Source organism: Acanthisitta chloris, unplaced genomic scaffold (assembly GCF_000695815.1).
Source record: "Acanthisitta chloris isolate BGI_N310 unplaced genomic scaffold, ASM69581v1 scaffold9226, whole genome shotgun sequence".
In the NCBI taxonomy this organism is placed as follows: domain Eukaryota; kingdom Metazoa; phylum Chordata; class Aves; order Passeriformes; family Acanthisittidae; genus Acanthisitta; species Acanthisitta chloris.
The window spans coordinates 148,374-174,859 of NW_008676641.1; the positions used below are offsets into that span (position 1 = coordinate 148,374).

Sequence of the window (26,486 nt, forward strand, 5' to 3'; positions counted from 1 at the left end):
CTCAAACCATAAAATAAAAAGTAAAATAAAAAATAAAAATACCAGTTACTTGCTGGCATCACCTTATAATGTGGGATGGTAAATGGTTAGATTTTCATCACCCTCTTTCTCTCCCCAGTATTTTAAGAAATTAAAATGCTTAGGGGGCATTCCCAATCAAGTGAATTTCTTCTCTTTTCTAGTAGTATTTTTATATATTGGTCTACTTAGTTTCTCCTTCAGGAATAACAGTCACAGATTAGGACAATAGAAGCTGTGTGAATATGAGTAGTGGTGGCTGCTGCTGTTCCAAACTCTCCATCTCCCAAAGAACAAAAAAAATAAAAATTTTCAATCCAGCATAAAAAAATTAGTGGAGAAGCCTTTAGACAGTTACATCCTTCCTAAGCATATGGAAGAAACAGCCTTCCATTGAGTACAAATACAGGAGACAAAATCTAGTATCTATGTAAGAGTAGCAGCAGCTACAATGGAGAGCTTTTGCACACTAATATATTCCTTTGCAAGAAAAAAGTGAGCAATGGAGAGGGCAGTTATTGTTATTCTTTACCAAACCTTTGCAGTGGCAAGACAATCTTCCATTTTTTCTAGTTTAGTTGTTTTCCCCATTCCAAGCTTGGGGAATGGCAGGGGATAGAATCTGTTCATGAAGAAAAGATGGTCACCATGTCTGTGGTTAAGAGCCTCATTTCTGTCTGCCACCAAATTTGTTTCATAAAGTATTTTTGTGCATCCTGTTATTTGTTTGCCAGCCTAAGTTTTTTCTGTGTCACAGCCAGGCTGCCTCTGGTGTAGGGGCCCCTAAATCAGCTCAAGGAGTGCTTTAAAAATTTATAACTAACTCATGCTCATGTTTTCACTTTCAGAAAACAAGGAATTGGATGCACCATTGTTTAATTCTAGCAGTTGTGGTTAAACAGTCTAGCAAAATTCCAATGTCCTTATGCAGTCTCTCAGAAATGTAATTAAATGTAATATTCTCATGTTCATGAAAAGTATTCTTACCTTGCTGATTTAAGTATACCATATTTCTTAAAACAGAGTTTTAATCATAAAATGACATTCTCCATAAAAATCCATCCTGAACTGATAGTTTCCTCATGATCCCTTCTATTTACATTTACTATAATTAATACTTCAGCCAGCTTATTCATGAGTTCATTATTATCCTTTCCATCACAATCTCTGGTATTACTAGATCCTCACAGATATCTCTGTGTATTTTTGAGTTTTCTTTGTTAGCCTTCTCTTCCTGAACTTAATAGGGCAGGCCTGAATAACAGTCCTTCAGAAATAATCTCTTCAAACCCCTAAATTATGTCGATTGCCATCTGCTGTAATGCACTTTTGGTCTCAGCTGTGTCCTTCCTTTACAGTAATATGATTAGTACAAGTACATACAAGTTTCCAAATGTTGGTCTACCATTACCTACACCAGGTGCCAGGAAAACGTTACACCTCTCATCCCAGTGCCTCTCTCAGGACTTCAGCATTGCTGTGTTTAAGCCACGGTGTCCTCTCTGCCTTGGCTCTTGATTCAGGTCCTTCATCCAAGGATATCAAAGCACCTTTCTTGCCTTAATTAGTTCTGTTTCTGTGCTTACCTGTCATCACCTCTGAAATGACCACTGTAATCATCAACACTAATAGTCTTACCTGAAACAATTTATTATAATTTCCTATATTATTTCTCTGTGGCAAGTTTTACAACACCCTTAATACAACTGGTCTAAAGTATAGCATTGTAACTGAGACCTGGGAAACAGGAAAAAAACCAAAATTTGCTTGTAGAAATCTCTTCTTCAATCCATGTGATTTCATTTTAAAATTTACAATACCACAACCTTTATTTCAGCTGTCTAGTGTGAGGCCTACCATTGTTGTCTTTTTAAGTATTCTTCTATATTTCTTTGTCCAACTTTATCTTTTCATTCCTTTTTAGTATTCTGCCTTTCCAGGCTTTTTGGCTTTGTTATTGCTCTATATAGTTAGAGGTGGTTGCTTAATGAAAGATTTTTTTGCCATCTAGTTAATTCTTCAGTAACCATGAAAACACTTTTGTTTGTGCACTTACCCTACATCCTGCATAACCACTTCCATTTCCTGCCTCCAACAGTTGAGGAACAGGATGCACAGGTGAGAGTTGCTTCAAAGTAGTTACAGACTGGAAATATTTACATTTTCCTGGGGTTTTATGCATGTAACAGGATTTTCCCAGAAGATGTATTTCTTTATTCTCATACTATTTCACTTAATGGATATTTGCCCTGCCAGAGTATCGAATTATTTCATAACTGTAAGGTTTATTTGCAACAGCTATTAAAGATGTTATATCACAATAGATACCAGTAAGAGATGTTGGAGTGGTTTTCATGTCAGTTATGAGACAGTTTAGTAATCTTGTTATTAGACGATAATATTTTTTCAAATATTCATGAAATATTGAACCCTTGTGTATATGCTTGTTCTGACATACTCTCCATTCTTCCATTTCTGCCGTTTTATTTCATTCTTGCAGATCTGTAGCTTTCATAATATTTAAAAGGATTACTTTTTAAATATAACTGGTGATACCATCATACCTGTGTGTCAGACTGATGTATAATAAAGAACATGGTTCAGAATTTTGGTTGCAAAACAAATGTAACAAGTCTTTAGAAGCACCCACAATTCACAGTGTGATGGGAAAGCAGACAGAGGAGGTGCTGTCTTACCTAAAACCTTTTCTAGAAGACCAACAACTGACATTCTGTGCACTCTGTTGTTTACTTTCACTGTATTGCTTCATTTTCAGTTTTCCTGAAATGCAGTATTTCCAGCAAGAGAATGTAAGAAAGATTCTTACAGATGTTCTGTTCTGCTACGCCAGAGAAAACGAGCAGTTGCTTTATAAACAGGTAATGAAAATACTGTACAGGTGGCATTCATTGACTCAACATTTTCTATATGGTTTGACAATAATGTAGCTCTGTTGTATCTGAAGTTGTATTATAATGCTGAAGTAATCAAAGAGCTGCTTGTCAGCTGGATAGTGAGAAAAGCAAGCTCATTGAATAGCATATGCTTTTTCCTCATAACACAGCCCCTCAAATTGTTTTCTTTAAGGTTGCTAAGTTATCTAACTTCAAATTTCTTTATAAACATCTTTTTCTTCAGCATTGGTTAAGAAAGAAACAAAGGCTTTCTCTGCTTAGGTAAAGAAAGAAAGTATGCAGCAGGATTAAAAATGGTACTGCACAAACAAAAAGCATAAATAGTGACTTCTGAAATTTAGGCAAAGTTTACTCATTTAAGTTTTATGTAATACATTAAGTTCTTCCTCAAAGTGCTAAAGCCATGCAGTATGTAAGCAAACAGATCCTTTATCTGCTGCCCTGTAGCATCCAAATACAATGCAGCTGACAAAATCCTCTTGACTGAAGGCTAAGGGTGCTACAAAATACCACTTTTGCAGTGTTACCTGAAGGAGGGTCTGCTCAAACCATTTTTTATAAAATGGTAAATAAAGCCTTAAAGTTGCACTAGCTCTGTATCCATATGGGATGCAGTCTAAATTAATTTAACATTTGTTCTGAAGGTTTTGAAGTAAATATAAGCTCGCTTCTAAATTCACAGAGCAGGACCAATATGCAGCGTATCAACCTAAGTATATTTGTATTTGTTTCTTCAGACAGTTATCTGTAGGCTGAGTAGAGACTGACAAACCGAGGGATACTCTGTGTGCGTTGACAAAGGATAAACTGTAGAGCAGCCAACTTTAAGTAGACGAAAGATTTTTCATGACTAAAATACAGAGATGTAGTAAATGTGAAGGGTTTTGTAAGGCAATCTGTGCTTTCAGGCATGGTCTGTGACCGCTTTGCCCTCAAGTCAGGGAATAAGGATGTTTCGTGGAAACAAACAACACATAGGATTTGAAGAAACAGTTACTTCTGAAGAACTGTCTTACAGATTCTATCAAAAATTAAATATATAGTTATCCAGCATATGAAACATCTATCGGCTGGATATTTCTTGTGTTTGACAGACTGAGCAAGAAATAGTTTGCATGCAAACAATAAAAATGAGATCTGTGAGCTGTACTTTGAAGGGCACTCCTAAAGAAAACACTTCAGCTGTATTCAGCCTCCTCTTTCTAGTGAATATAGGCCAGAGTACTGATGATGGGAAAATGGAAGAACACATTCCAGCTAATTTAGTCTATCGTTTATTGAACAAGAAGTATTATTTTATTCTTTGATATGACTTAAAAGGACTTAATTACCCTCTGCTCATATTTAAAATCCTCTTGATTCCTTACCAAGAAATAATACCTTTCTATATAAGGATGGAATATTTAGCCAGATCAAATTTTCAAAAAAAAGAAAACCCTGCGTTTCATCACAAGCTGTTAAAGCTATTATTTTCTACTAGGTGACACCCCGTTTAACATAGACCATATTGTTAATAGTTATGGGATTTTATTGAATTAATGAGACTGTTATCATGTAGTAGAATGTCTTGCTGAGTTAATTGAAACTGCAGAGATTATATAAATGGTATTAATGAACTTTGACTGCCTGATGCCTCAGCTTTAATAAAGACTGCTTGGTGGGCTAAATGAACACAGGCAGATAAAAGAACAGGTTCAATTTTGCGAGCCTACAGGCTGTTGACAAAGAAAACTTCTTTACCTCCGTTTTCAACTGGTGTGCATTCAGTGGTGCAGCAATTCCAGGAAGGGGTTGCTACGGGGTGAGGAAGAGAGGTAAAATGCAGAAAATTAAATAAATTTAGGTCATGAGAAACTGTTGATTTAGTTTCTTTGAAGTGTGTGCACTATTTCACCCAAGTCTAATGGTGCTGTACCAAGTCCACAAAACAGCAAATGATTGTGGTTTTCCTCTCTTGTTGTGGACATGTTACTTTTATTAGGAGCTTTGTGTTTTTTCTTGCCTCATTTGAAAAGGGTGGGTTTGGTTTTTTTTGTTTGTTTGGGGTCTTTTGGAAAAAAAAATACTGCTCCTTTTAGCTTGTTAGTAACATCCTAAGTTTTTGTCCCCATGCCTTTCTCTTTGTAGATAACATATTTTTCATGTCCATAATCTGAATTAGCCAATAGGAAATAGTTTGTGCTGGCATCAGGATATTTTATTTGTTCTTTTTTCAGATACTGATCTTGTAGTCAGCCTTCCTGACCTACTGTATTTATTGGCTCCATTTTTACCATTGCCTCAAGCCCCACTTCCCATAATAATCAAAGCCTAGCATATTTTCAAGAAAATGATGAAGGCTACCGTTAATTCATCAGTAACAGATCACCTCCAGGTTGCTCTCTCCACAGTGACCTGAATACAAAGCCCAAATTAAGGGGTTTGTCTTCATATGCAATTTCCATCATGGGAACCGGTCCTATTGTCATCCAGTTCCTCTGTCTCATTTGTATGACCACATGCAAGAGCTACAATTGCCATTAGAATTATAAAACTTGGCCAGTGACTGAAGACTTGTACTTCCATCTGTCAGCATCTGTACAGGACCCAATGTTGATCTTTCAAAATATCTGGAAAAAGTTATAGTGCCTTGACAATTTGCATGCTTATAAATGTAAATAAAGTGTATCTGGAGTTTAGAACATTTTATTGAAACTATTACATAGCATCAGCATATAGTCTTACAAGAAGCAATCAATAATGTTTGCTTAATATGCATATATGCATGCAAGTTGTCTTTGTAGTAGGGTTTGTGGGGGTTTTTTGGCCAGCATGAAGTAACACTTTATTTGATGAGGAAAAAGATATTTCTGTCCCTAGCCAAATGGAATAGAATGTTGTGGAGCTGTATTACAGATTTTAAAGACAGAATCCTCACTGGGATCACTGAATTTTTAAATAGCATCTGTAAATATAAAATCTAAAGAGAATAGTATATTGTACTTAAGAATTTGTAAAAATTACTCTTAGAATTCTTCTGTTAGACTAGTGCCAAAATTCTGGGCCTAAGACTTCAAAGAAATAGTGAAAATTAAGCTAAATCACTAGCTAACTATTGTTTTTTCATTATTTAATTTCCCTTAGAGAAGTCAGTATAATTTTGAAATGCATTGATTCACTTTTCATTGTAGAAATGCTATCATTCTGGTTTTCTTTCTAAAACATAGACTGCATTATGAAATCAATATTTTGTTGTAGCTGGGAAGTGTCATAAAATTATCTGAGCTCTGTCAACTTATTTATTAACACTAAAGAGTTTTAGTAAACTGCAGCATTGAAAAAATATGTGTATGCATATTACACTGGTAGCTTTTCTTGCCAAGCTAAAAATCTCTAAACATTTGAAGTACTATTGTAACTGAAAGATCAGAGGTATCTTTTTGAAATCCTGATATTTCATCATGTGTTTGTTTTGGTTTTGTTATATGTGGGCAGCCACATTATGATTCTACTTTATTATAGAGTTGATATATTATTATGTTGGAAGAATGTGTGATGTGCTTTTATCTTTTATAACTAATTCTTATTTTATGTCCCTCTTTCTTTTTCTTCAGCTTATATGTTTACAGCTTCGGTGGTAGTTTTATTAGACAGTCAAGTTTTTGGCATTTCCATTTCTCCTATTTCAAGTTAGTATATCAGGGTGAATAAAAGATTAGACATGGAGCTGTTAATTAAACAAGGGCTGTGTGTGTGAAAGTACAACCCTGGTTATCTTCAGCTTATTTAAATATTTTTGCCACTTATATATGTCTAATCCTGGTCCTATCTCCCTGTTTAAGAAATCTGAACTTGTCAATTTGTAATCTAACCCATTCGTTGTGTTTTACGTCAGCTTCTGAAAACAAATGGCTATGTTTGGGGTTTTATTAATTTCCTAACTGAATTTCTATTTAGCCTCCATCTTTTGGAGCAGTCCCTAAAGGTTCAGAAATAGGAAGAGAAAGAAAATGTCCAAACTTCAGAAGTTTTGCTGTCTTTAGCTTTGAGCAATTAACTGACTGTTACTGCTGCAGCTCTACCGTTGAGGCTATAACAGTCATATCAGTCCTGAAGAAATTAAAATTAAATTTCCTAGGATTTCAGTTGATGGCAAACAGAGAAATTGTTAAAAGGGGTTTTTTTTTCCCCTCAACACTGCAAGGTATTGGAATTTCCTCTTATGAACAGATAAGATTCATTAACATGCATCCAAGCACACTCATAATAGTTTATGATCTAGAGAGGGCTTCCACATCTACCTCCTGGGTCACTTTGGACCACTGAAGGAAAATCCCTATTATTTTCAATAAAAGTTAAAGGTTTTTAGTAGTTAATGGATCTGTTTGATTTATATGAAGCTGATAAACTAAGTTACTGATATTGAATACACCTCAATTGCTACATGGAATATTAACTGATATAACAGCAAAGCAGCAGGGTAGCTCACAAGCCTGTAACACTTATATTGTTCATGTCTGTCTGTCACTGAAAGGGCAAGTGCAGAGGATTTATGGCTTGGAACTTCAATCATAAAAGCAGAAATGTTCCTATCCGGGGACCCATCATCTGACTCCTGACAGCAACCTGATACATTGATGAGCTTGATGGACCAGCCCCAGTACTTCTTCTGCCAACAGGACAGACAATATAATCTTTCCAGAACCATTGTCTGCTCAGAGTACTCACCTGGAGTTGGGACTTGGGCTTTACTTGACAAAATAGTTGCACCTTTGAGCTGGAGCACTGCTGGCAGCATGCTCTTCCTCCTAAGGACTCCAGCTGGAGCCAGTCCCAGCAGGGGAAACCTGCACACTTGGCACCATGCCCCAGCTGTAGCTGATGTTTTGGGGCTGAGCTCAGGAGTTCCCTCCCCTCAGAGTGATCCTTGTGTCCAGAGGCAGACAGACAGATCTCAACACTTCATCCCGCATCCCTTCCATCACCAGAGGGCTCTGCTCCCTTCTTTTGTATGGCTGACCCCCTGCCTCAGCCTGTAGCTTGCATAACTCCTACCTACTGTCCTAGTCCACCGCTGAGATCCCAACTCCCCTGACATAACCAAATTCCCAGTTATGATGCCGCAAATCCTTCCTTTCTCTCATCTAATTGAGGGAAGGGGCTGAATGTCTGCTGAAGATGAGGTCTCATTTGGCAGGCTGTAGTTTTACCTGCCAGTGCATTGCAGCTTGCAAACTGGGTTGCTTGTTTCCTGAAGTGGTTGCTTCTGCTTCTGACAAGAATTTGGCAAGCCCCAGGTGAATCAAGGCAAATCAAGACTCCTTTTGTTGCTGTTGAGCTCTGGGTAAAAGCACTGATGGCTGGCCTGGGTCATCCAGCCGTGCTTCTTATGCTAGCCCAAGTCCTCAGCTAGCCACCTGGTTTTTCTGTTCTGATTTCTGCATGTTTCTATAGTTTTTCTATCTTAATTTAGATTGCATATATAAGTAGTACTCTGCAATGGAACAGTACCAGGTTTCCCATGCATTGTGTTTAATGAGTTTATTTTGAATATTGACATGACAACTTAAAAATAAAGTTATTTTAATTCTCATGTCCTTAGGAATGGAAGTTTCATTTTCTGCTTTCTAAATAGCTGCCCTTGTCTCCTTTGAAGCAAACTGTTATACTTTTTCTCTATGGTTTTGGAACATGATAAAATAAAAAATAATTTTAAATTTTGTAATTTGTCCCTATTGCAGAGCTTTGTACTGTAGATCATGACTGTAATTATCATAAATAAAATTCATATTTATGAAAATAGATCTTGAAGTAAACTGCCAGGTGCAGAGTTGTCTACCTTTGCCAATTTGTTATCTGTTGTGTTAGAAGAGGGAGAATAACTTGCTTCTGTATATTATAGAAGAATAAACACTTGGATTGAATCACCATTTAAGATAAAAGCTATTGATTATGAAACCATTCTGTTAAGAACATAAATGTTCATGCTTTTAGTTACTCTGCACCTAGTATTGCTGTCTGCCTGATGCTATTCACTAGGATATGTTATATAAGTTATTAACTATTACAGGACTGGAAAATCTAAATATACTTTTGCTTTCTTTAATGTTTAGGGCATGCATGAACTTTTAGCTCCCATTGTCTTTATCCTACATTGTGACCACCAGGCTTTTTCACATGCCAGTGAAGCTGCACAACCAAGGCAAGCATTGTGTTTTATTTGTATAGTATTAAAAATCTGCTTTCTTAAAAAAATGAGTTGCTTGGACTAGAACTTAGAAATAGGTGTTCCTTAATTATTTGTTTATAATTAATAAACTGAGAGCAGAAATCACTACAACCTCGTGCTTTGATGGGAATGTCCTTATTTCATCTTTCCTACTAAAACTCCTGAAATGTAGACATTGGCCTCTTCACAGATATTACCTGGTGAAAAATGGGGAGACAAGAAACCTAAGGAAAACCTTAATCAAAAAGTTTACATACCTTCCTGCAGTTTCATCTCATTGCCAGAAGTGTTTTCATTTTTCTCATTGCAGAGAGGAGGCAGATCAGAGTACTGTGCTCATAGAATATGTTACCACTGACTTTCTTTCCTCATCTCTTAAAAGAAAAAATAATCAATGTAGACAAATTGTTATGATTGATATTTCTTTCATCACATGCTGTGTTCTAGCTGTGATAGTTGACTAGTCTTTGACTTGGTAGTGACTTTAACTATTGACTCTCCATGTCATTCAAACTGTATGTGTGTGCATGCAGTCATACACATACATGTGAAATATTACATCACACACCATTGTCTGTCAAACAAATTCAGATGCTTTTTTTCTTACCCTGTATGTAAAGCTTTTGGGTTTATTTTTTTAAAAATTGAAAACATGCAGCCCCACTAGTTTCCTTAATGTGATATTTAGGACATTTCTTTTCATTTGTATTTTTGCACTCTCTTTTGGAGTCCAGCAGTGGATAAAAGCCAATTTATTTATGTGTACTGTACAATATAACCTCTGTTAGTCTTTTTATTCAATGTCTGTTCTTAGATATCCTGAAATTGCCTCGAAGATGCTCTTAAGTGCTAAGTAACTTAAAATAACCATGTGTTATGTACAGCATTCTGTTCCATCCCCTCTGAAAAAGTAGAGCTAAGCAGCAAAGTAGATGGAAAAGAGGTGCTGTCACTGATTAATTGCTGTTAAAGTACAATAAAAATATGGGCTATTAAAACAAAATAAATTAATGTTTTGATACTGCATATTTGACCAGTAACCATTTTTTTTTTGTTTGGGACAAACAGTGATAGATTGTGCAGCAATCAATTATTCTAGATCAAGCATATTCAAATAATACATTGTGACATTCAGTAATTTGTTATTTGGAATAATTAGATGGTTACTTCATTGTAGTGCAGACAAGGCAGCTAATTTGTTTTTGATCTTTATAAAAAGGAAAGACTTCATTTGTTCAATGGAGTTGCTCTTTTTAATTAAAAAGGCTAGTTTTCTCATTTGCACTTTATATGAAAGTTGGCTTATAAATACATAATAGTACATGCAGAACGCTGACCAAAAATAAACATTCACATTTGGATTGTTCACTGTTGCCTTTTTCAGCGAGGAAATGAAAGTTCTTTTGAATCCTCAGTATCTGGAACATGATGCCTAGTAAGTTTTAACAACTTTCTTTACATTTAATTTGCTCTTATTTTTAATACATTATTTAACACCAGGTTTCTGGGTTGTTCCCTTTCAGTGCAATGTTCACACGTCTGATGAAAACTGCAGAGCATTGGTTTTCAACTTTTGAACATGACAGTCAGAAGGTAAATATTGCTTTAAAATGTATTGATTGTATTTTTAAGCTAATACGATTTTTAGTATGGTTGAAGTAATTCAAACCTAATAAGCCATCTCTTAAAACAACTTGGTTGAAGCAGTCTCAGTCTTTAAAGCATCTTCAGAATTTGGTCGAAAGCAGTTGTGGAAAGTCTGCCAGGTGAGAGTTCCTATCTGTTGAAAGATGACTTGGTAATCAAAAGCCAAGTGTGCAAACTGAGATTTTTCTATGTATAAGTGATATGCTTGTGTAGCATTTGAAAGAGTGCACTTCTGTATGCCCAAAACCTGTGCAAATGTTATGTTAAATAAATGCTATAGGCAATGTTTAACTTATTGAGGCTCTAATTTTTTCAGTTGTTTACAATATAAACAATTTGCTGTGAAACCAAAGCTTTAATCATAGACTGTCCAGCAAAGGTCAAGGTGCATCTTTCCCTGACATCATCACTCCATTTCCTTACTTTTTTTTCTTCTTGACCTCAGGATATTTAAACAGAGGCGTTATCTATGCCCTTATATCTCCTGTGTAGCTGTACAGACACCACTGTATTTAATAGGTTGCTGCTTTTCATAATGCAGTCTTTTCCTGTGTTCTGAGTTTAGTTCTACAGAACTCTCAGGGACCCTCTAGAGACCATCTAATCCTTGCCTGAAACTGCTCTTTCGTGTGTGGCATGAGGGGCAATTCTCTTAGTCAATTGCTTAAGATTTCCTTTGAGTACTTTTTTTCCCAGTCTCTTTCTCTCTTTACATTTCTATCTTTTTTTTATTCTGAAAAATTATTTGTGTGATGGAGTGTACTTAGAAGACCCTAGCAAAACATAACCATATGACAGGTTTGCCTCCAAACTCAGTTCCAGTTTGATTCACTTAAGCATTTTTCACATAGACTATGGGGTGAGTATCTAAAGTTAAGAGAAAATTAATAAGAAATTAGTTTGGTTTGGGTGTCCATACATGTGCACCAAAACCTATATTTGCAAACTGTACTTAGGAAGCAGTAGTTTGAATGGTGTTTTTGTCTGTCTGTTGAAGAAAAAGATGTTCATCCAAGACTCACATAAAAGCATCTATTTTCTTTAAATATTTAAATGTATCTGTGTATATATTTTATTAGATATGGAGCATCAGCATCTTGGCCTAAGCTATCTACAGTTATAAATTATTATTTGGATTTTTATATAATTCTCAGTAGCTAAGGATAAAGCATATGAGATACAAATTTTATGAACTTACTACATAGTCACTTTTATTTCAACAACAAAGCTGTGAGACATGTTTCTCTGAGAGTGTAGCTTTTCAAAATTCAATGTATTCAAATGTATTTGTTCCAATTTCTGTGACAGAGGTGGTAAAGTCTGAGGTTGAATTTTATTCCAGGAAATAACTAGGTCTGCTTACAGATTTGCAGTGCTTGGGTAGAAGGTGAAAGTTTACATTGCCCTTTTCAGTCCTTTCCTGGCATAAAAAATTAACAATGCGAAGAGCGTGGATTAATATCTAGTTGTTTGTTCTTGTTCTTTGCAAACATGTATAATCTTTAATAATCCTTTCTTGTACATATGCCTTTTACAATCATGACTTTGAGGGTTAGCTACATAATAAAGTTTGAATCTTCACAAAGGAAGCAATGAAACCATGTGCTCTGAGAGACATGTTACATTTTATAGCCTCTAACAGTTGGTTCCATTACTCCCAATTGCCATTAGAGAAGCTTCTCCGGGTACTCCATTCCCTAGTGGTTGATGAGATAAATCTGTCCACCATTTATACTTGTACTATGTCCTAGCCTCTCTTTACTGCTCTAGCATTTGTTTCCTAAATGCATGAGTATATAAATTGCCTTAGTATCAACTACCAGCCACTCCAGTTCGTGTTGTGTTAGGTAATGTTTTGTGGCAGGATTTGGTGACTCTGTTCCTAATACTTGTCTAAATTTTTCAGCTGCATTTTACTGGTATTCATATTTAAACTGTTCTTAGAGGTGAATCTGATACTGTCCTACAAACAGTATAGCACATTTCGAGCTGTCCCTCTTTTTCTCCTTTTATTGTGAACTGCATCCTTTTGGGATTGATCATTTATATTTCATGATAGCAGTAGATGACTAAACACATGCACTCAATTTTTCTTCCAAGACTTAAAGGCTCACAAAAAGAAAACAGGTGTTCTGTCTCATGTGGCAAATTAATATATAGTAACTATGGGCAGGGGCACAGTATCATGTTGTCTACTTGGCTTCTGTGCTTTAGGCACAGGCACTGTGAGTCATTTCTAGTTAAACATTTTTGTGGCTTGGTTGTATTAGTTTATTTGAGCATCTTTCTGTTTGGGCTGTTTCTTTCACACCAGCTATGTGATTTTTTTGGAGCAATTTCAACTGACTAAAGGTATTGTCATTTTCTCAACCGAATTGCTTGAGAGAGACAACAGACATGACATCGTTGACTCTAGTCATCCACCAAACTTCTTGGTGGAGTGCAGTGAGTCAGGAGGCATGGACAGGCAAGGCTTTGTTATTGGTTGCAGCTGCTGTCCTCACAGATTCTGTCATGCTTTGAAAATTTCTGTTAATGGGGTTAATTTCTGAGATCCTGATAAATTTCATTTTGATGGATACCATTTACTTATCTCATGCTTGTAAGAATGGCAAGACAGCATATACTATTGGATGCACTTAGCTATGTTTGATAGTCAGTCAGTCTGACAGTCAGCAATGTGTCAGTGCTGCATTATGCCAAGGTGCACAAATGCTGCAAGTGACAACTCCAGTTTTGGCACAGAGGAAGCTTGCATTAGTTTTGATACTCAGAATCTTTCGACACTTGAGCCAGTATTTAATAGTCTATCTTGCAATTTTGTAAAGATGGCTTTAAACCCACAGGCAACTAATGATGTGAAGACTAAGCTGAGTAACTAGCTAGTCTTCTTCTATTACAGGTTCAAATAAGTAGATATATTCTGGTGTTGAGATTTCCATACAAGATTCTATGACTATAATCAAGAAAATCTTAGAAACACAGATCTTTTGAGTCATCAGAGTTACGAATGCATGCAGTGGTCAAGCTGAAGTTAAAGTTAACTTGAATAAACCAGACAGAAGTTCATATCCCAAACATGTACCAGCCGATAGAACATGCACAGTCTATGAATATGTAGAGTTACAGGCTTTTATGATTGGTTTCAGATATAAATTTATATGTTTATGCTGAAAAATTACTCTAGACTGGCATTTAACATTAAGGCAGTGTTATCATACTGTAAGAGTGGGTTTCTATGTAGAAGGAGATTAGTCGATACCCTTTCCCAGTATTTTTCATCCTAGCATATGACCAAGAAAATAATGAAATGGGTCTGAAACTATGGGAAATAGCCATACAATGGAGAACTAAAAATCAGGATAGAAATAAGTCTGCCTAACTTGGTAATAACTAAGCTAATAAAATAATTTGAAAGAGGAGGTTGGAGAAATATCTAAATGTGCCTGCAACTGTGAAGAACTTCAGTATTTAACCTCGTATCAATATTGCTTACTAGCTTCTAAGATGCTGTGTGTTTTATTTTAAATTCCTATTTGTTGGAACAGAAAAGATTTTGAATGAATGCATGTCATTCCAGTGAGCTCTGTTTGACAGTCTGAGGGAGCTTTTGTCAAGCGATTTGCTAGAGCATCTCAAATGAATATGTCTTGGTACCACAACAGCATGGCAAAACCACCACACTGCAATAGACAGATCAGTCCCTTTCCTGCAATTGCCATAGCAAAGCAACAATTAAGCAGATTTTAAGATACAATTTATAATCAATCAGATTCTTAAGTAAAAATATTTTACCTGAAATCACTGCTCAGCATCATGCTCTATTTTCTGCAGTAGATAAATGAAATACTTAAGAAAAAGGTATTTCAAGCAAAGGAGATCAGCATAAAAAATAGGCTTTTGGGTAGAAATTATTAAATGTTCACTGCCCACTTGAATGCTAAACCATGTTGTAAATGATTTTGAAATATGGGTCCTTAGCTTCCTGTCTCTTAAAATGCTGATAGGGATAGAATGAGGCTGAAAAGGGAATATAACCATAGGAAATAACCTTGGGGATAATTTATACCACAAAACCAAACTTTCTTTGTTATTGAAAGTTAAAAATAATTCTCTTTTCACTCTATTGAGCCAAATGGATCTGTCTTTCAACAGTTTAAGCTGTAATGAAGTCTCCTGAAATTATTAACCCTTTGAGCTTGATAATGTTCTTTATCAATGTATTGGGTAGAAAAACAAAAGTTTTTTTGAGTGAATCTTTTGAGTCAGAACTCATGATGACAGAGTGCAACAAAGTCATTGCAAAAATCTTCTCTTCTTACTGTCCCAATTTTCCTTCTTTTATAACTTTGACGTTGTTCCTGACAGCTTAATTCTCTACTTCCCTGTCCCCCTATCTTTCTCTTGATAGGTTTGACTTGTTCTTTTTTATTTCTCGTCCTCCTTTTTACATGTTTCCTATTCAACATGATTCCTTACTTGCTGCATTTCTTTCTAGCATTCTGGCTCCTTTTCAATAATAATACTTCATTCTTTTGCAAGAAGAACTAATTTAAACCACTATCATGTTCAAGGATCCTAATACTCCACTAGTCTTCACGTGGTGTGTGTCATGTTGTAGATCATGACATAGTTTGCACAAGATGTAGGTCCAACCAACTGCCTTCTCTAACCATCAGGTTCATCTCACTGTCCTATTTCTGTTTTCTTTTAAAAGTTTTCTGATTCTTTATCAGTGCTGTGTAGATTTTGAGGTACAGCTACAGATTTTCTGAGCAAGGGAAGCCTGTTAAAAAAGGATTGTTTGAAAATAAGTTATTTCCTATTTGTTATGCAATTTATTGTCCTCTGAGGGCATATATTCTCTACTGAGTTACCATTCATCTGCTTTGCTCTGGACTGACTCAGACTGCTGATATTAAAGCTAAAATAAAGCTGTCAACACTTCATCAGAGCATGAAAAGTAAAGCATGCACGTAAAAATTGATGTGCAGAATGAGGGGCACTCCTTGGCACTCCTGGGAAGGGGAATCCCACAATACCTTCACAGAAGTGGATACTTGAGATTCCTCTTTTGATGTAAAATAAATGAGCTATTGCTATGTTTATTTGAGAGCCAATGATTACAACAAATCAAATCTCCTGTACACAATCCCTTTTAGAAAATAAGGCTTCATGCGATGTTTTTTTCCTCCGTTTTCTGTGTCTGCAGGACAAAGATGTGATGATTACCCCTATGCCATTTGCAAGGCCACAGGACTTAGGCCCATCTATTGCTATTGTAGCAAAGGTAAATCAAATTCAGGATCATCTGCTGAAGAAACATGATATTGAGCTGTACATGCATCTGAACCGACTGGAAATTGCTCCACAGATTTATGGATTGTAAGTGTTTGCAAAGCATTGTTTAATTTAATTGTTTCTCTTTTTTGTTTCATTATATTAGGATTTTTTCCCTTAAATTTTGCATTAGAGGAATGGAACTAAAAATAAGTATTTATCTCTTAAAACTTATTTGATTTGCAGCATTACAGTAAATTGTAAATGACACCCCACTGTTATATTTGTGACAGTGGTATTCCCAGTGCAGATAAGGTCCATTCAGCTGCATATTGGAGACCCCGATGGAGGCTCCCATTGCAGTCTGTACTTACATACTGAATCAAGTACATAGTCTACCTGTGGTTTTCCTGTAAGAACAAATGGGATAATAGGACCCAAAGAAGGGGAAAGGGGAAAATTATTATCACTGAGTGGTTTATTCACTTAATTTTATCACCAGTTCAATATGAACTTTTCTCTATTGTGATAATGGGATTTTGGATACTGGTCATACAGGGTGGGGCATGTTAAAAGCTAAGGCATGGATATAATAAATTGTCTGTATACAACGTCAGCCCAGGTAGTCCTCTTTCCATGAAGGTGGTTCGTGTCCGCTCAGCTGGTTGTGTGTTGTATACCCCAATTCCAGGGGGGCTTATTGGGCCAGATGTGACTTTGGATATGGCCTTATTCATGTGTTTGTGCAGCATTGCATCCAAAGCAGTTATGGCTGATGTAGTCAGTCGAGGCCAATGTAGAGTGTGCAGCTTGGATGAATCATGAGTAACTGTGGATTGAGTGTGGTTTTGAAGAAGAATTTTGCCTTTGTCATCTGGCTTTCTAGACATTTGATTCATTTTGATCATTCCTTAAAGAGTTGGCAAGCCATATGTGCAGTTGCAGTGACAGAAAAATGATGATTTTTTTTAAAATTATTTTTTGCAATGGTTTAAAGTAAGATTGGCTTTGCCTTACATAAAAAATATAAAATCATTTATAAGTTTGAATTTCCAAATGCAATTGTGGATTGCATTTAACAACTCAATAGAAAATGTAGAAAGAAAGGAAAAGGTGACTGTAAATGTCAGGGCATAACTGCAATACTTAACATTGAAGTCTAATTAGATGTTATTGTAAAACAGAAAAATGCTGCAACATAGTATACTCTCAAGAAAAGAGCTGGACTAAGACTAAGTAGTGGTCTCAGGCTTATTAATAACTTATGTTAGGAAGACAAATGTAATTCCACAAAACTTATTTAAACACATTTTATAGGTATGAGTTACAGGATGAGGAAAAATAAGCCAAGTAAACTCAATGTATTGAAAGTACAAAGAGGACAGATTGCCCTATTGCAGTATTTTTTGCAAAGTGTAGTGTTGTGTATTCTCTTAACATCTTCACTAGTCTGGAAGAGAAAGTAGGCATCCCTAATAAACTTCAGGGGTAGTAATGAATAAGTAGGCAGTATAAATATCAAGGAAAACAAAAAGACAGTGTTTCCTTTTTATGAAGGCTTATGAAAACACACAGTAAATAAAATAACCTAAATCTCAGAAATTTGCAAACAGATATTTTGGGGGGAAAATAATTTGTACTGTAGGTATTCACTTCAGTTTAAGATTTTGCCTTTCAGTAAGAGAAGTAATTGAAAGAAAAAATTATACTTTAGCTCAAAACATAACATTATAATAACAGAAGAATGATGCAGTCTAGTGTGGCATAAATAGAACTAAATCTGAATAAAGAAATTTACAGTTAAGAGAATGAATTATGAGAGAGCTTCAGGCTGACTATCAGGAAAACCTTACTAACAGGGAGCTGTTAGACTGTAAAGTAATATATCAAAATTAACAAAGGAAAAACCATCAGAATATTTTAAAGACAGGCTTTGAAAAGCTCTCAGAAATGGGTAGTATCATAGAGACAGAGTCTGCACTGGCAGAAGAGGAAAGTAGGTTGCCTATGAGGTCATATCCTTCTCTGATTTCTGATTTAATATAGAGGACAGGAGAAAAAGAAAGGGAAAGGAACATGACTGTTTTGTATTATTCTCACCTTTAATGATGTCTGAACTCTTCAGAGTAGTATTTTCCAGTAGTGAACCAGCTGACAGTCTCAGATGCTGAATCTTTTCCTGCATTTAACATTTCTTGAACTAGAAACAGCATTTCTTAAACAAGATAGGTTATTAATAATTGCTAAACCCAGCCCAAGTGCAGAATTCATGTGATCTTTTTGTTGAAGTATATTGTTTTGCTGAAGTTTGTTGGATTTGCCAACAATAAATATTCACCTGTCAGCCTTGATATCACTCAAAAAATGTACAAATGGTAGAAGGAAAACTGGGATCTTCTTTCAAAAGATATTATGATGTTCCTGAAGAAAAGGATCGGTGTGAAAGGCTTGTATTTAGTGGCAATGTCCCCTAACCTGAACAAGTTATACAGTTTTCTTATTTTAAAATACAGTATTTTATACTTTACATCCTTCTATAACCTTCTGGGGCAAGGTAGAAACAATTCTTTGTATTTTCATGGAGTTGTTTTCATCCTTTGATTATTATAAATAGTTCTTTTTATTTTTCAAACACTAGGGAGACTTGTTCTGCTGGGAGGTCAGGCACCCTAGCTGTTTGTACATTTCCATGTCCAGAAATTGTCCTTGGAAATAAAATGTGGTTACATGCTTCCTGAAATTATGCTTACCTGCTTACAAGACCAACTGTAACAGGTATTTCAGTACATGTGGTACAACTCATTAATTTTGGTTGCTGCCCAGTAGTGCAAAGGTTGTGTGCAGGTTTCGTGGAAAAGAATACTCAGCGTTTATCATATCAATGTGATAGATCTTTAGTTTTTCTTCTTCAGTTAGTCATTAGCCTTAACCAGGTGTGCCAGGCTGCATACCGGGAGGTTCTGCCAGTTGAGGAGAAATCTTTTTTTTAGATAGTTTTATGTGTTACAAAATTTTAGCTCAAGGCAATAGATTACCTTTTCTTCCAGAGGGCATCAGTGAACAGACTTCACATTACCTGGATATCTCATTTCATTGCTGATCAGAAAGAGAACCCGAGGTATACTGGGCTCCTGGCTATACCATACTTCTGTGCTCAAGTTGGTGTCATAGGGAGTAGCAGCCTTAGCATAGGAATTTCTGTAGCTGGAAATTTTGTGAGACCACACTTTCATTCACTCGCTGTCAGCTGCTGCTTATTCCTGTGATAATTATTCAGCTGCTATTAATACCAGCCAAAATGGAACCAGCGATACAGAGATAAGGGCTTTGTGCCTTATCATTCTTCAGTCTTCTTTCTTTGCCATGTCTCTAGCTTGTTATTAGAACCCAAGATAATGTTTTGCAGAATAACATTGTTTCACATTCCTGGTAGCGCTGCAAATAGTGTACAGTCTAACCAAACTATAATAATTATCTAGGCATATCTAATTTAGTACTTTGTGAATCAAGTACGAGAATGGTTTGAAAATAAAATGGAATTGGTTGCAGTAACAGTTCAGTGACATGCTTCCTGATGTCTTTTCTCTAAATAAAACCCCCCAAAAATACTAAGATTGGACAAAAAAGAGTGGATACTCTGAGAGTTGACAGGTTGAATATTCCGTTTAATTGTAAAACTAGATGACTTAACAATGATTAATGTCCTAGATTAAATGGTACTCTGATGTTAATTTATTTGACCCCTTCATCTAATTCTTGTTAAAGTACAAAATAATTATTACAAAACCATTCTGCATTTTCTGCAGTGGCCAGTGTTTGCAGTGACAAATTAAGCAGGTTGTGTTCTCAGCTTGAGAAAGGACAGGAGTTGAGGGAAGTCTTCATACACCTGTTTTTTTAGGATATTTTCTTCCATTTATAGTAATTTGTAGTAGAGGACTTCTTTTACACTTCACCAAAAAGATGAATCAATTGGAAAAGTCCCACATAATATCATTATTACTACTTTATTTTATGTACTGAGGGTGAATTATATTGCATCAAATGAATTTCTCATAGGACTGCATGAACTAAGTACAGCCAGATAATGTAACCATATATGATACAGTTGCATAGAAATAATGCACAGAAAGATAATGACAAGGCATAAGCATAAAAAGCTTTATTTAAGAACAAAAATTAACCGTTGGCATAAACTCACTAGCTTCTGCATTGTAACACTGATGGCAGTATTTTATTGGTAAAGCAAACTCTTTCTAAGCACATATCCAACAGACAATAAAGCACATGCAGAAGTGAACGTAAATATTTCATGGTAGCTTAATCTCAGTACAAAAACGGCCTTCTTAGAACATTCAGCGCCGATGACTTTGCCTCCCGCTGCCACTCTGCTTTGTGATGATCAATCAGATAGACATACTGCTTACTGCAGTTTGAGATGCAGTTTCAGCCCTTTAGGCTGATGCCTCCATTATACTTCAGGAAGAAGCCTATCTCATGAAGCAAAGAAACAAACAAAAGAGAAGGATACAAACTATGTTGCATGGTAACTAGACACAAGTGTAGATTTGAAGATAGCATTAGAAAGGTTATGTTACAGTGAAGTCAACAGCAGATGTGCTGCTCCACTATTACTATCTTAGTTGCTTTGCTATGAGCACTGCTGTGGGGCATCCACCTGTTTTAGTTTCTTGCCCATGCCATTATGGTACCAGGCAATATTCTTTTCCATAACCATATTGGTCTCTGGAGGGAGAATTTAAAGGTTTTTACCTGTGCAGTAAAGGAACATAAATCATACCCATTTGGTCTAAAAAAAAATCCTACTAGTCATCAGAATAAGAAATCTTCATGATCTGCAGAAAAAGATTAGTCTTTCAAAGGAGAACTTTGCAGATCGTCCAGGATGCCTGAATTTATTTTGGATTCTCACACTTCACCAAAAAAAAGAGAGATAATATATGGCATGATCCAAACCCATTACAGTTCCTCTGTAGCTTTTAATCCAGTGTCATCAATCAATTGGACAGCAATTACAGCGAAAGCAACTTTGAGCTATTGTGCATATAGTAGGGGAACCACCAAAATCTGGCCCTGCTATTAAAATAAGTGAGTATCTAGCAATGGCTAAGATTGAGCAAATATAAAGCCTTTCTGAACCAAGTAATCATTCTCATTTGAATGTCCAGGACCAAATTAATCCTGAATTTAGTATCTGGAATTGCTGTTGATTTCCAGTAATTATTTTCTGTTTGATTTAAATGAAGCATTATATATAAAGCAGATTTTAATGGAATATAAATCCCAGCTTGTCTGTCAGTAGAGGGCTTGTTAAGGATTTAATGTCAGATGAACAGGCCTTTCTAAGAAAGGTTACTGTCCACTATTGGACCCACAAATTAAGAGATACAGTCTACTGGATTTTTAGATAAAACCTTTGAGGACTGATTCAGACATATGAAGACTTTACTGTGAATTCTGTCTTGCATAGTGAAAAAAAAAGTGCTGTTAGAAAAAACCTGTAAAGTTTGGTGACAGAAGAAAACACATCTGAAGCTACTTTAGAAAGCTATAGTGTATTTTGATGGACACAGGGATTGCCTCAACTACTGTAGACATAGCAGTTGTAATCCGATGGTATACTAAATCAAATTTCTTGCTCTCTGTGCAGACAAATGAGGACAATGCTTGAAGTTCAGGGTATCTTACCTTCAGGCAGCAAGCAAATCCTGCAAAAAAAACTATTTTGAAGTTAGGCTACTCACCTTTTCGTGTTCTTAAATGATAGATAGCTGTTCCTCAATGTAAAGTTTCTCAAAAAAGCTTTCTGGTTCATTGATTGGAAAAATGCATATTTCATTTTGTGTTGCTTCTTGTTGTGTATTAGGTTCAAAATTACAGTAGGATGAACTTTAAATTTTACCCTTTTTCCCAACTGTTGCAAATAGTGTTATAGTCTTACCTTCAACTGAAGATTGTAACATATACATAATGTAAAAGCCCACTCTATAAACAGAATGAAGGATTGGTTGAGGTGTCAAAAGTGTTCGTCAGAGTTTTACTCTCCTGCTGCATAATTATGTGCTGAGATGATAATGAGTAGTACTGGATTGCTGTGAGGATGGAATGCAGATTTGTCATTATGTTGCTCCTTGATGCAGGTGATGTGCTTCCCATATGAAGTACAGGGAATTATCTTTATCTGGGAAGGAAACAAACAAGAAAGCTTACGTTTTGACTTTTGTTACATACCCTTAAAAAATAAATCTGGTGGCATTAAACATAAGTAGGCTTAGAGACCAGCTGAATAGAACAAATATTTTCTGAAAGTTGTGATGAATTTGGTAGGAATATATACAGGTGTTTGGAAGGCTGTCTTTGTCCTTTTTTTCCCTTTTACTTATGTAGATAGCCATTGACTATAAAAGCAGGACAATGTAGGGAGAAGTTCTAGTCTAGTAATGAATTTAAGGTGCCATATATCAAGTATTCTCCTTTGCTTTCTTTATACTTAAGTCACATCAACTGTTCAGGTTAACCAGTACTGTTTAATTTAGAGTATCATGGTTTTTTCTTTCAATGACATGGAACTTAGTCTAGAAAACTCATGTTGGAAATCAGTACAAAAAAAGGCAATAAGTAGGTCAAGTAGCTATTGCAGAAAGTAATTGTCTCAGCATATGCCTAAAAAATGGAACTGTGCTAACTTGCCCATGCTGACGTGATGTTAGGAGGCAAAATACAGCACTTTGGACTTAAGCATTTGCTAAGTCTATCTGAATCAAGTTAGTATGGGCATACAAACACATGTGACTACCAAGCCCTTTATTTTCTATGAAGGCAATAAAGAGAATTATGTGTACAGCACAGCAGTGAGAGGTCATCCTTTCATCAGTCCTTAAGAGAAGAGTCAATACCCAAAGGTAGTCCGAAGACTACTACTTCAGAATCTTTTGTGTCATCCTGATGCACATAAAAAAGAGCCCCACAAATAGGAGCCTCTGCTAGAATCCAAAGATGATCCTCAACAAGAGCAACAGAAAGATATAATAAACACAATTTAATGCCTAAATTGTAAAATTTAGAAGTTATACTGTCATCTGTAAACACAATTGGGATCTAGTGGGTAATGCAGATAAGATAATTTTGTTTGAAATCCTTAAACAAATGAGGATCAAATACTTAAATGCATAATGTAGACCTGTTTGACGCAGAGGAGTTAAATTTAATTTAAAAATCTTAAGTTTTTAATACATTGTCATTATTCCACGTCAGCACAAGCTAGGCCATTTTGGATTTTATAGGTGGGGAAACAGATGACAAGGAATTGCATTTGAGATAAAGCAACACTTAGTAAACTGCTTTAAGGTGTGGGATGGCAACTTCAGGGGTAGCACAGTCTTCAGTCTGAGTTTCCCTTGGCCTAGGAGGGCACGTTAATCATCCAGCTCTTTGGTGTCATTTTCGTCCTTAGTTTTAGCAGAAAATTATAACCTGCAACCACAGTTCATCCCTAATGAAAATGTTGTTGAAAATGAGTGAAATAGTAATTCTGTAGGAATATGACCAGTCTGCATTTTCTCTAAAGGCATCCGATTGCCCAGTAGAATGCAGTTAATCGAAAAAATTGAAAGGCAGTATGATGTCGGCACTGGGAAGAATTCTTCCTTTTTGCTTTTTCTCCCCACCAGAGTAATAGTTCACCAGGTAGTCAAGTTAGTCTGCCTCTTGTTTCCACTTCAGATACCCAGCAGAGTTCTTGGATAGCCATTTCTACCCCTATCGACAATGTTTTCCTGTCGCCTTCAGTCTAACTAGATGTTACAAATTGAGGTGAGGGGTTTGGGGGGAGAAAGAAAAGGTGGAGAATTGTGCAGACAACCTATATAATACCTATTATATGATCTGGATCATCTCTAGCAGTTGTTTTATTGGAAATTCTTGAGTTGGAAACATACGTGTTGGAAGTTTGTGCAATAGGAAAAGGTCCTGCCCTAAAAATAATGCAACTGTCTGTCCTGACTTTTAAGATGAGTGAGCTGGATAGTGGTTCTCCATGACCTTGTGAACCTCTTTCCAACATCTTGCTAGAGTTGTAGAAGCTTCATCAATAAAAAAAAGTCTTGTTCCAAATAGGTGTATGGCTTGAGTATCATTTCTGGTTCTGATGTGGTTTTGAGCAGAAATTTTTAAAAGTATCCTATGAAATATTAAAGCAAGCCATCCATATCCGAAGAATAAAATCCATTAAGACAGGTCACAGGAATAGGTTGCTCAACTGTAGTGCTCTTAATTAGGGAGCACAGTTTTTTGTATCTTTTGCATATTGTATGAATTCACAATATTTTAGTCTAGGTGAAGCAAGAGAAATGATGTTTGAGAAACATTTCTAAGAATAGACTTATTTCACCCAACTCATGGTGTAAAACTGGGGAATATATTTCATCACTCCTCATACTGAACATACTAGCATGAGACCCTAAGGGGTTAAGTTACATAACTTAGCATGAAGGCTCCACAGATTTTGGCAAGAAGTGAAAATCTGTTCACAGCACTGCAGGATACAATTGTCTGGTGAAAAAGAGCAAAAGCAGAGAAGAGTAGGAGCTGGTTTCCAATACATATTTCAAAATCAATTATTGAGTCACACTTGAATTTTTGCAGACAGCCAAGGGTGCTGCTCTTCTATTTTCTTCCTCTGTAAACATTCTTAACTTACCATTTGCAGCTTTGTATCAACTGCCAGTGATTACTTCCTTGAATTTCCAGGTAGCACTGTTTATAAGGAAAAAAGGCAGAGGATGCACCTAGACCTTGTTATTTAGTCTTGGGGTGTATTGACAGCCGGACAGTAATTCTTCCCAAATTTAAGGAAGCAAAGTGGTATCACCCAATATAACAGCACCTTGGGAACTCCATGAGAGAGCATTGCTTTTGATAGACCTTTACACTGTCATCTGTCACTTTTAATGATCTGCTTTTCTTTACTTCCTATCACCTTATTTGAAATTAGGACCATGTTAGCACACTTCCTCTGATTACCTTTTATACATTTTTTTTGTCCTTGAAGACTTAAAAAATGTCCAATACAATTATCTTTGAATACCACACAAGCAATATCTTTTGCTCTTGGTATTGAGAAAGGGGAGAGAGAAAAGACATTTCATCTTTTCTGTCCTTTAAGTGTACAGTATAATATAATGTAGTAAAATATAAGATAATGAAACTTCTTCTGCTCCTGACTGCAGTTACTCCTACCAGTAATGCTGCCAGGTTTTTATTAGCAGAAGTGGAGAAGTTGGTAGAAATACTTTGATACTTCGAATAAATCTATACATCCTCTCATGTGCAGTGTAGCATCAGAACTGTGTAATATGTTATATGTGATTAAATATCATTACCCTGTTTAAATCAAAATTCCAGACAACATCTAAACAGAGTCCTCAGTTGTTTACAGCTTGCATCAGTAAATGCTGTGTGAGCTGTTGGAGTCTAAGCTTGGACCTTGCAGTTTATTCCATTTCTCCTAACAATTACTTGTGAGAATGACATACAAAATTAGCAATATCAGATTTCGGCTTTTTTTTCACTAGTGCACATATATTCAGCTAGAAGTATATAGGGCATCTTGAATCAAAGAATTCTCCTCACTGTCTTGCTTATCTATGAGAGAAATCACAAAAGAGTAATCAGTCAACAGAAGAAAATAAATAGTTCTTACAGAAAGTTTGCAACATACCAATGTTTAATATCTAGAAACATTAATGATGATACAGTTATATTTGTATAGACTCACCATTAGAAAAGATAATGCCATCTTTGACCTTAGCAATCCATATATTGGTATTAATGGTTTGACATGCTACTTATATTTAAATAGATTTAATTCTCCTTTTCCTTATTTCAATAACTGTAATCAGAAAAACCTCTTTAGTGGTGTAATCCCATATCCAACTAAAGTACTTAGTTATACATCCTGCTTTACTGTACCTCTGAGCTCTGGAACTCTCATGCCAAACACATCCCCTGATTTATTGTCTGTCTAAACTATTTCTTACATTCTGACTCTGTGCTGCAGCCTTTGATATTCTCTGTGACATCATGAGACAGCTGTGTTACATTGTGTTTAAGCAGTACTAAACCTTTAAACTTTAAACGAATATTTTTCTTCTCAGAGGTATAAATAGAATATGTAATAAGCATCTGTGGGATATGCAATTAATGTCACTTGTGAGGAAAGACCTTCATGATGCACTTGGGTTTTGGCACTCTTAAATTATGAGCTCTTTACTACACTCATGGGATAAATTCCATATCCCCCAGATGCTTATTATGTATCTTCCATCTCCCTTAATTCCTATTAACTGGATAGTAGTTGTTGTGATGTTGAGGTTTATGGTAATTTAACTGGGGTGGTT

At 35.9% G+C, this 26,486-nt stretch overlaps 1 protein-coding gene across 1 annotated transcript in view; it reads left to right on the forward strand.

Moving 5' to 3' along the window:
• The window catches only part of TBC1D5 (TBC1 domain family, member 5), a gene marked incomplete at its 3' end in the record, with an annotated part of 132,983 nt that overhangs the window by 49,159 nt on the left and 57,338 nt on the right, over nt 1–26,486 (forward strand). Inside the window, exons 7-11 of the mRNA XM_009076223.1 lie at nt 2,795–2,897; nt 9,026–9,114; nt 10,526–10,576; nt 10,665–10,734; nt 16,001–16,173. Of these exons, the coding sequence (XP_009074471.1) occupies nt 2,795–2,897; nt 9,026–9,114; nt 10,526–10,576; nt 10,665–10,734; nt 16,001–16,173 (486 nt within the window). The remainder of the gene's footprint in view (nt 1–2,794; nt 2,898–9,025; nt 9,115–10,525; nt 10,577–10,664; nt 10,735–16,000; nt 16,174–26,486) is intronic.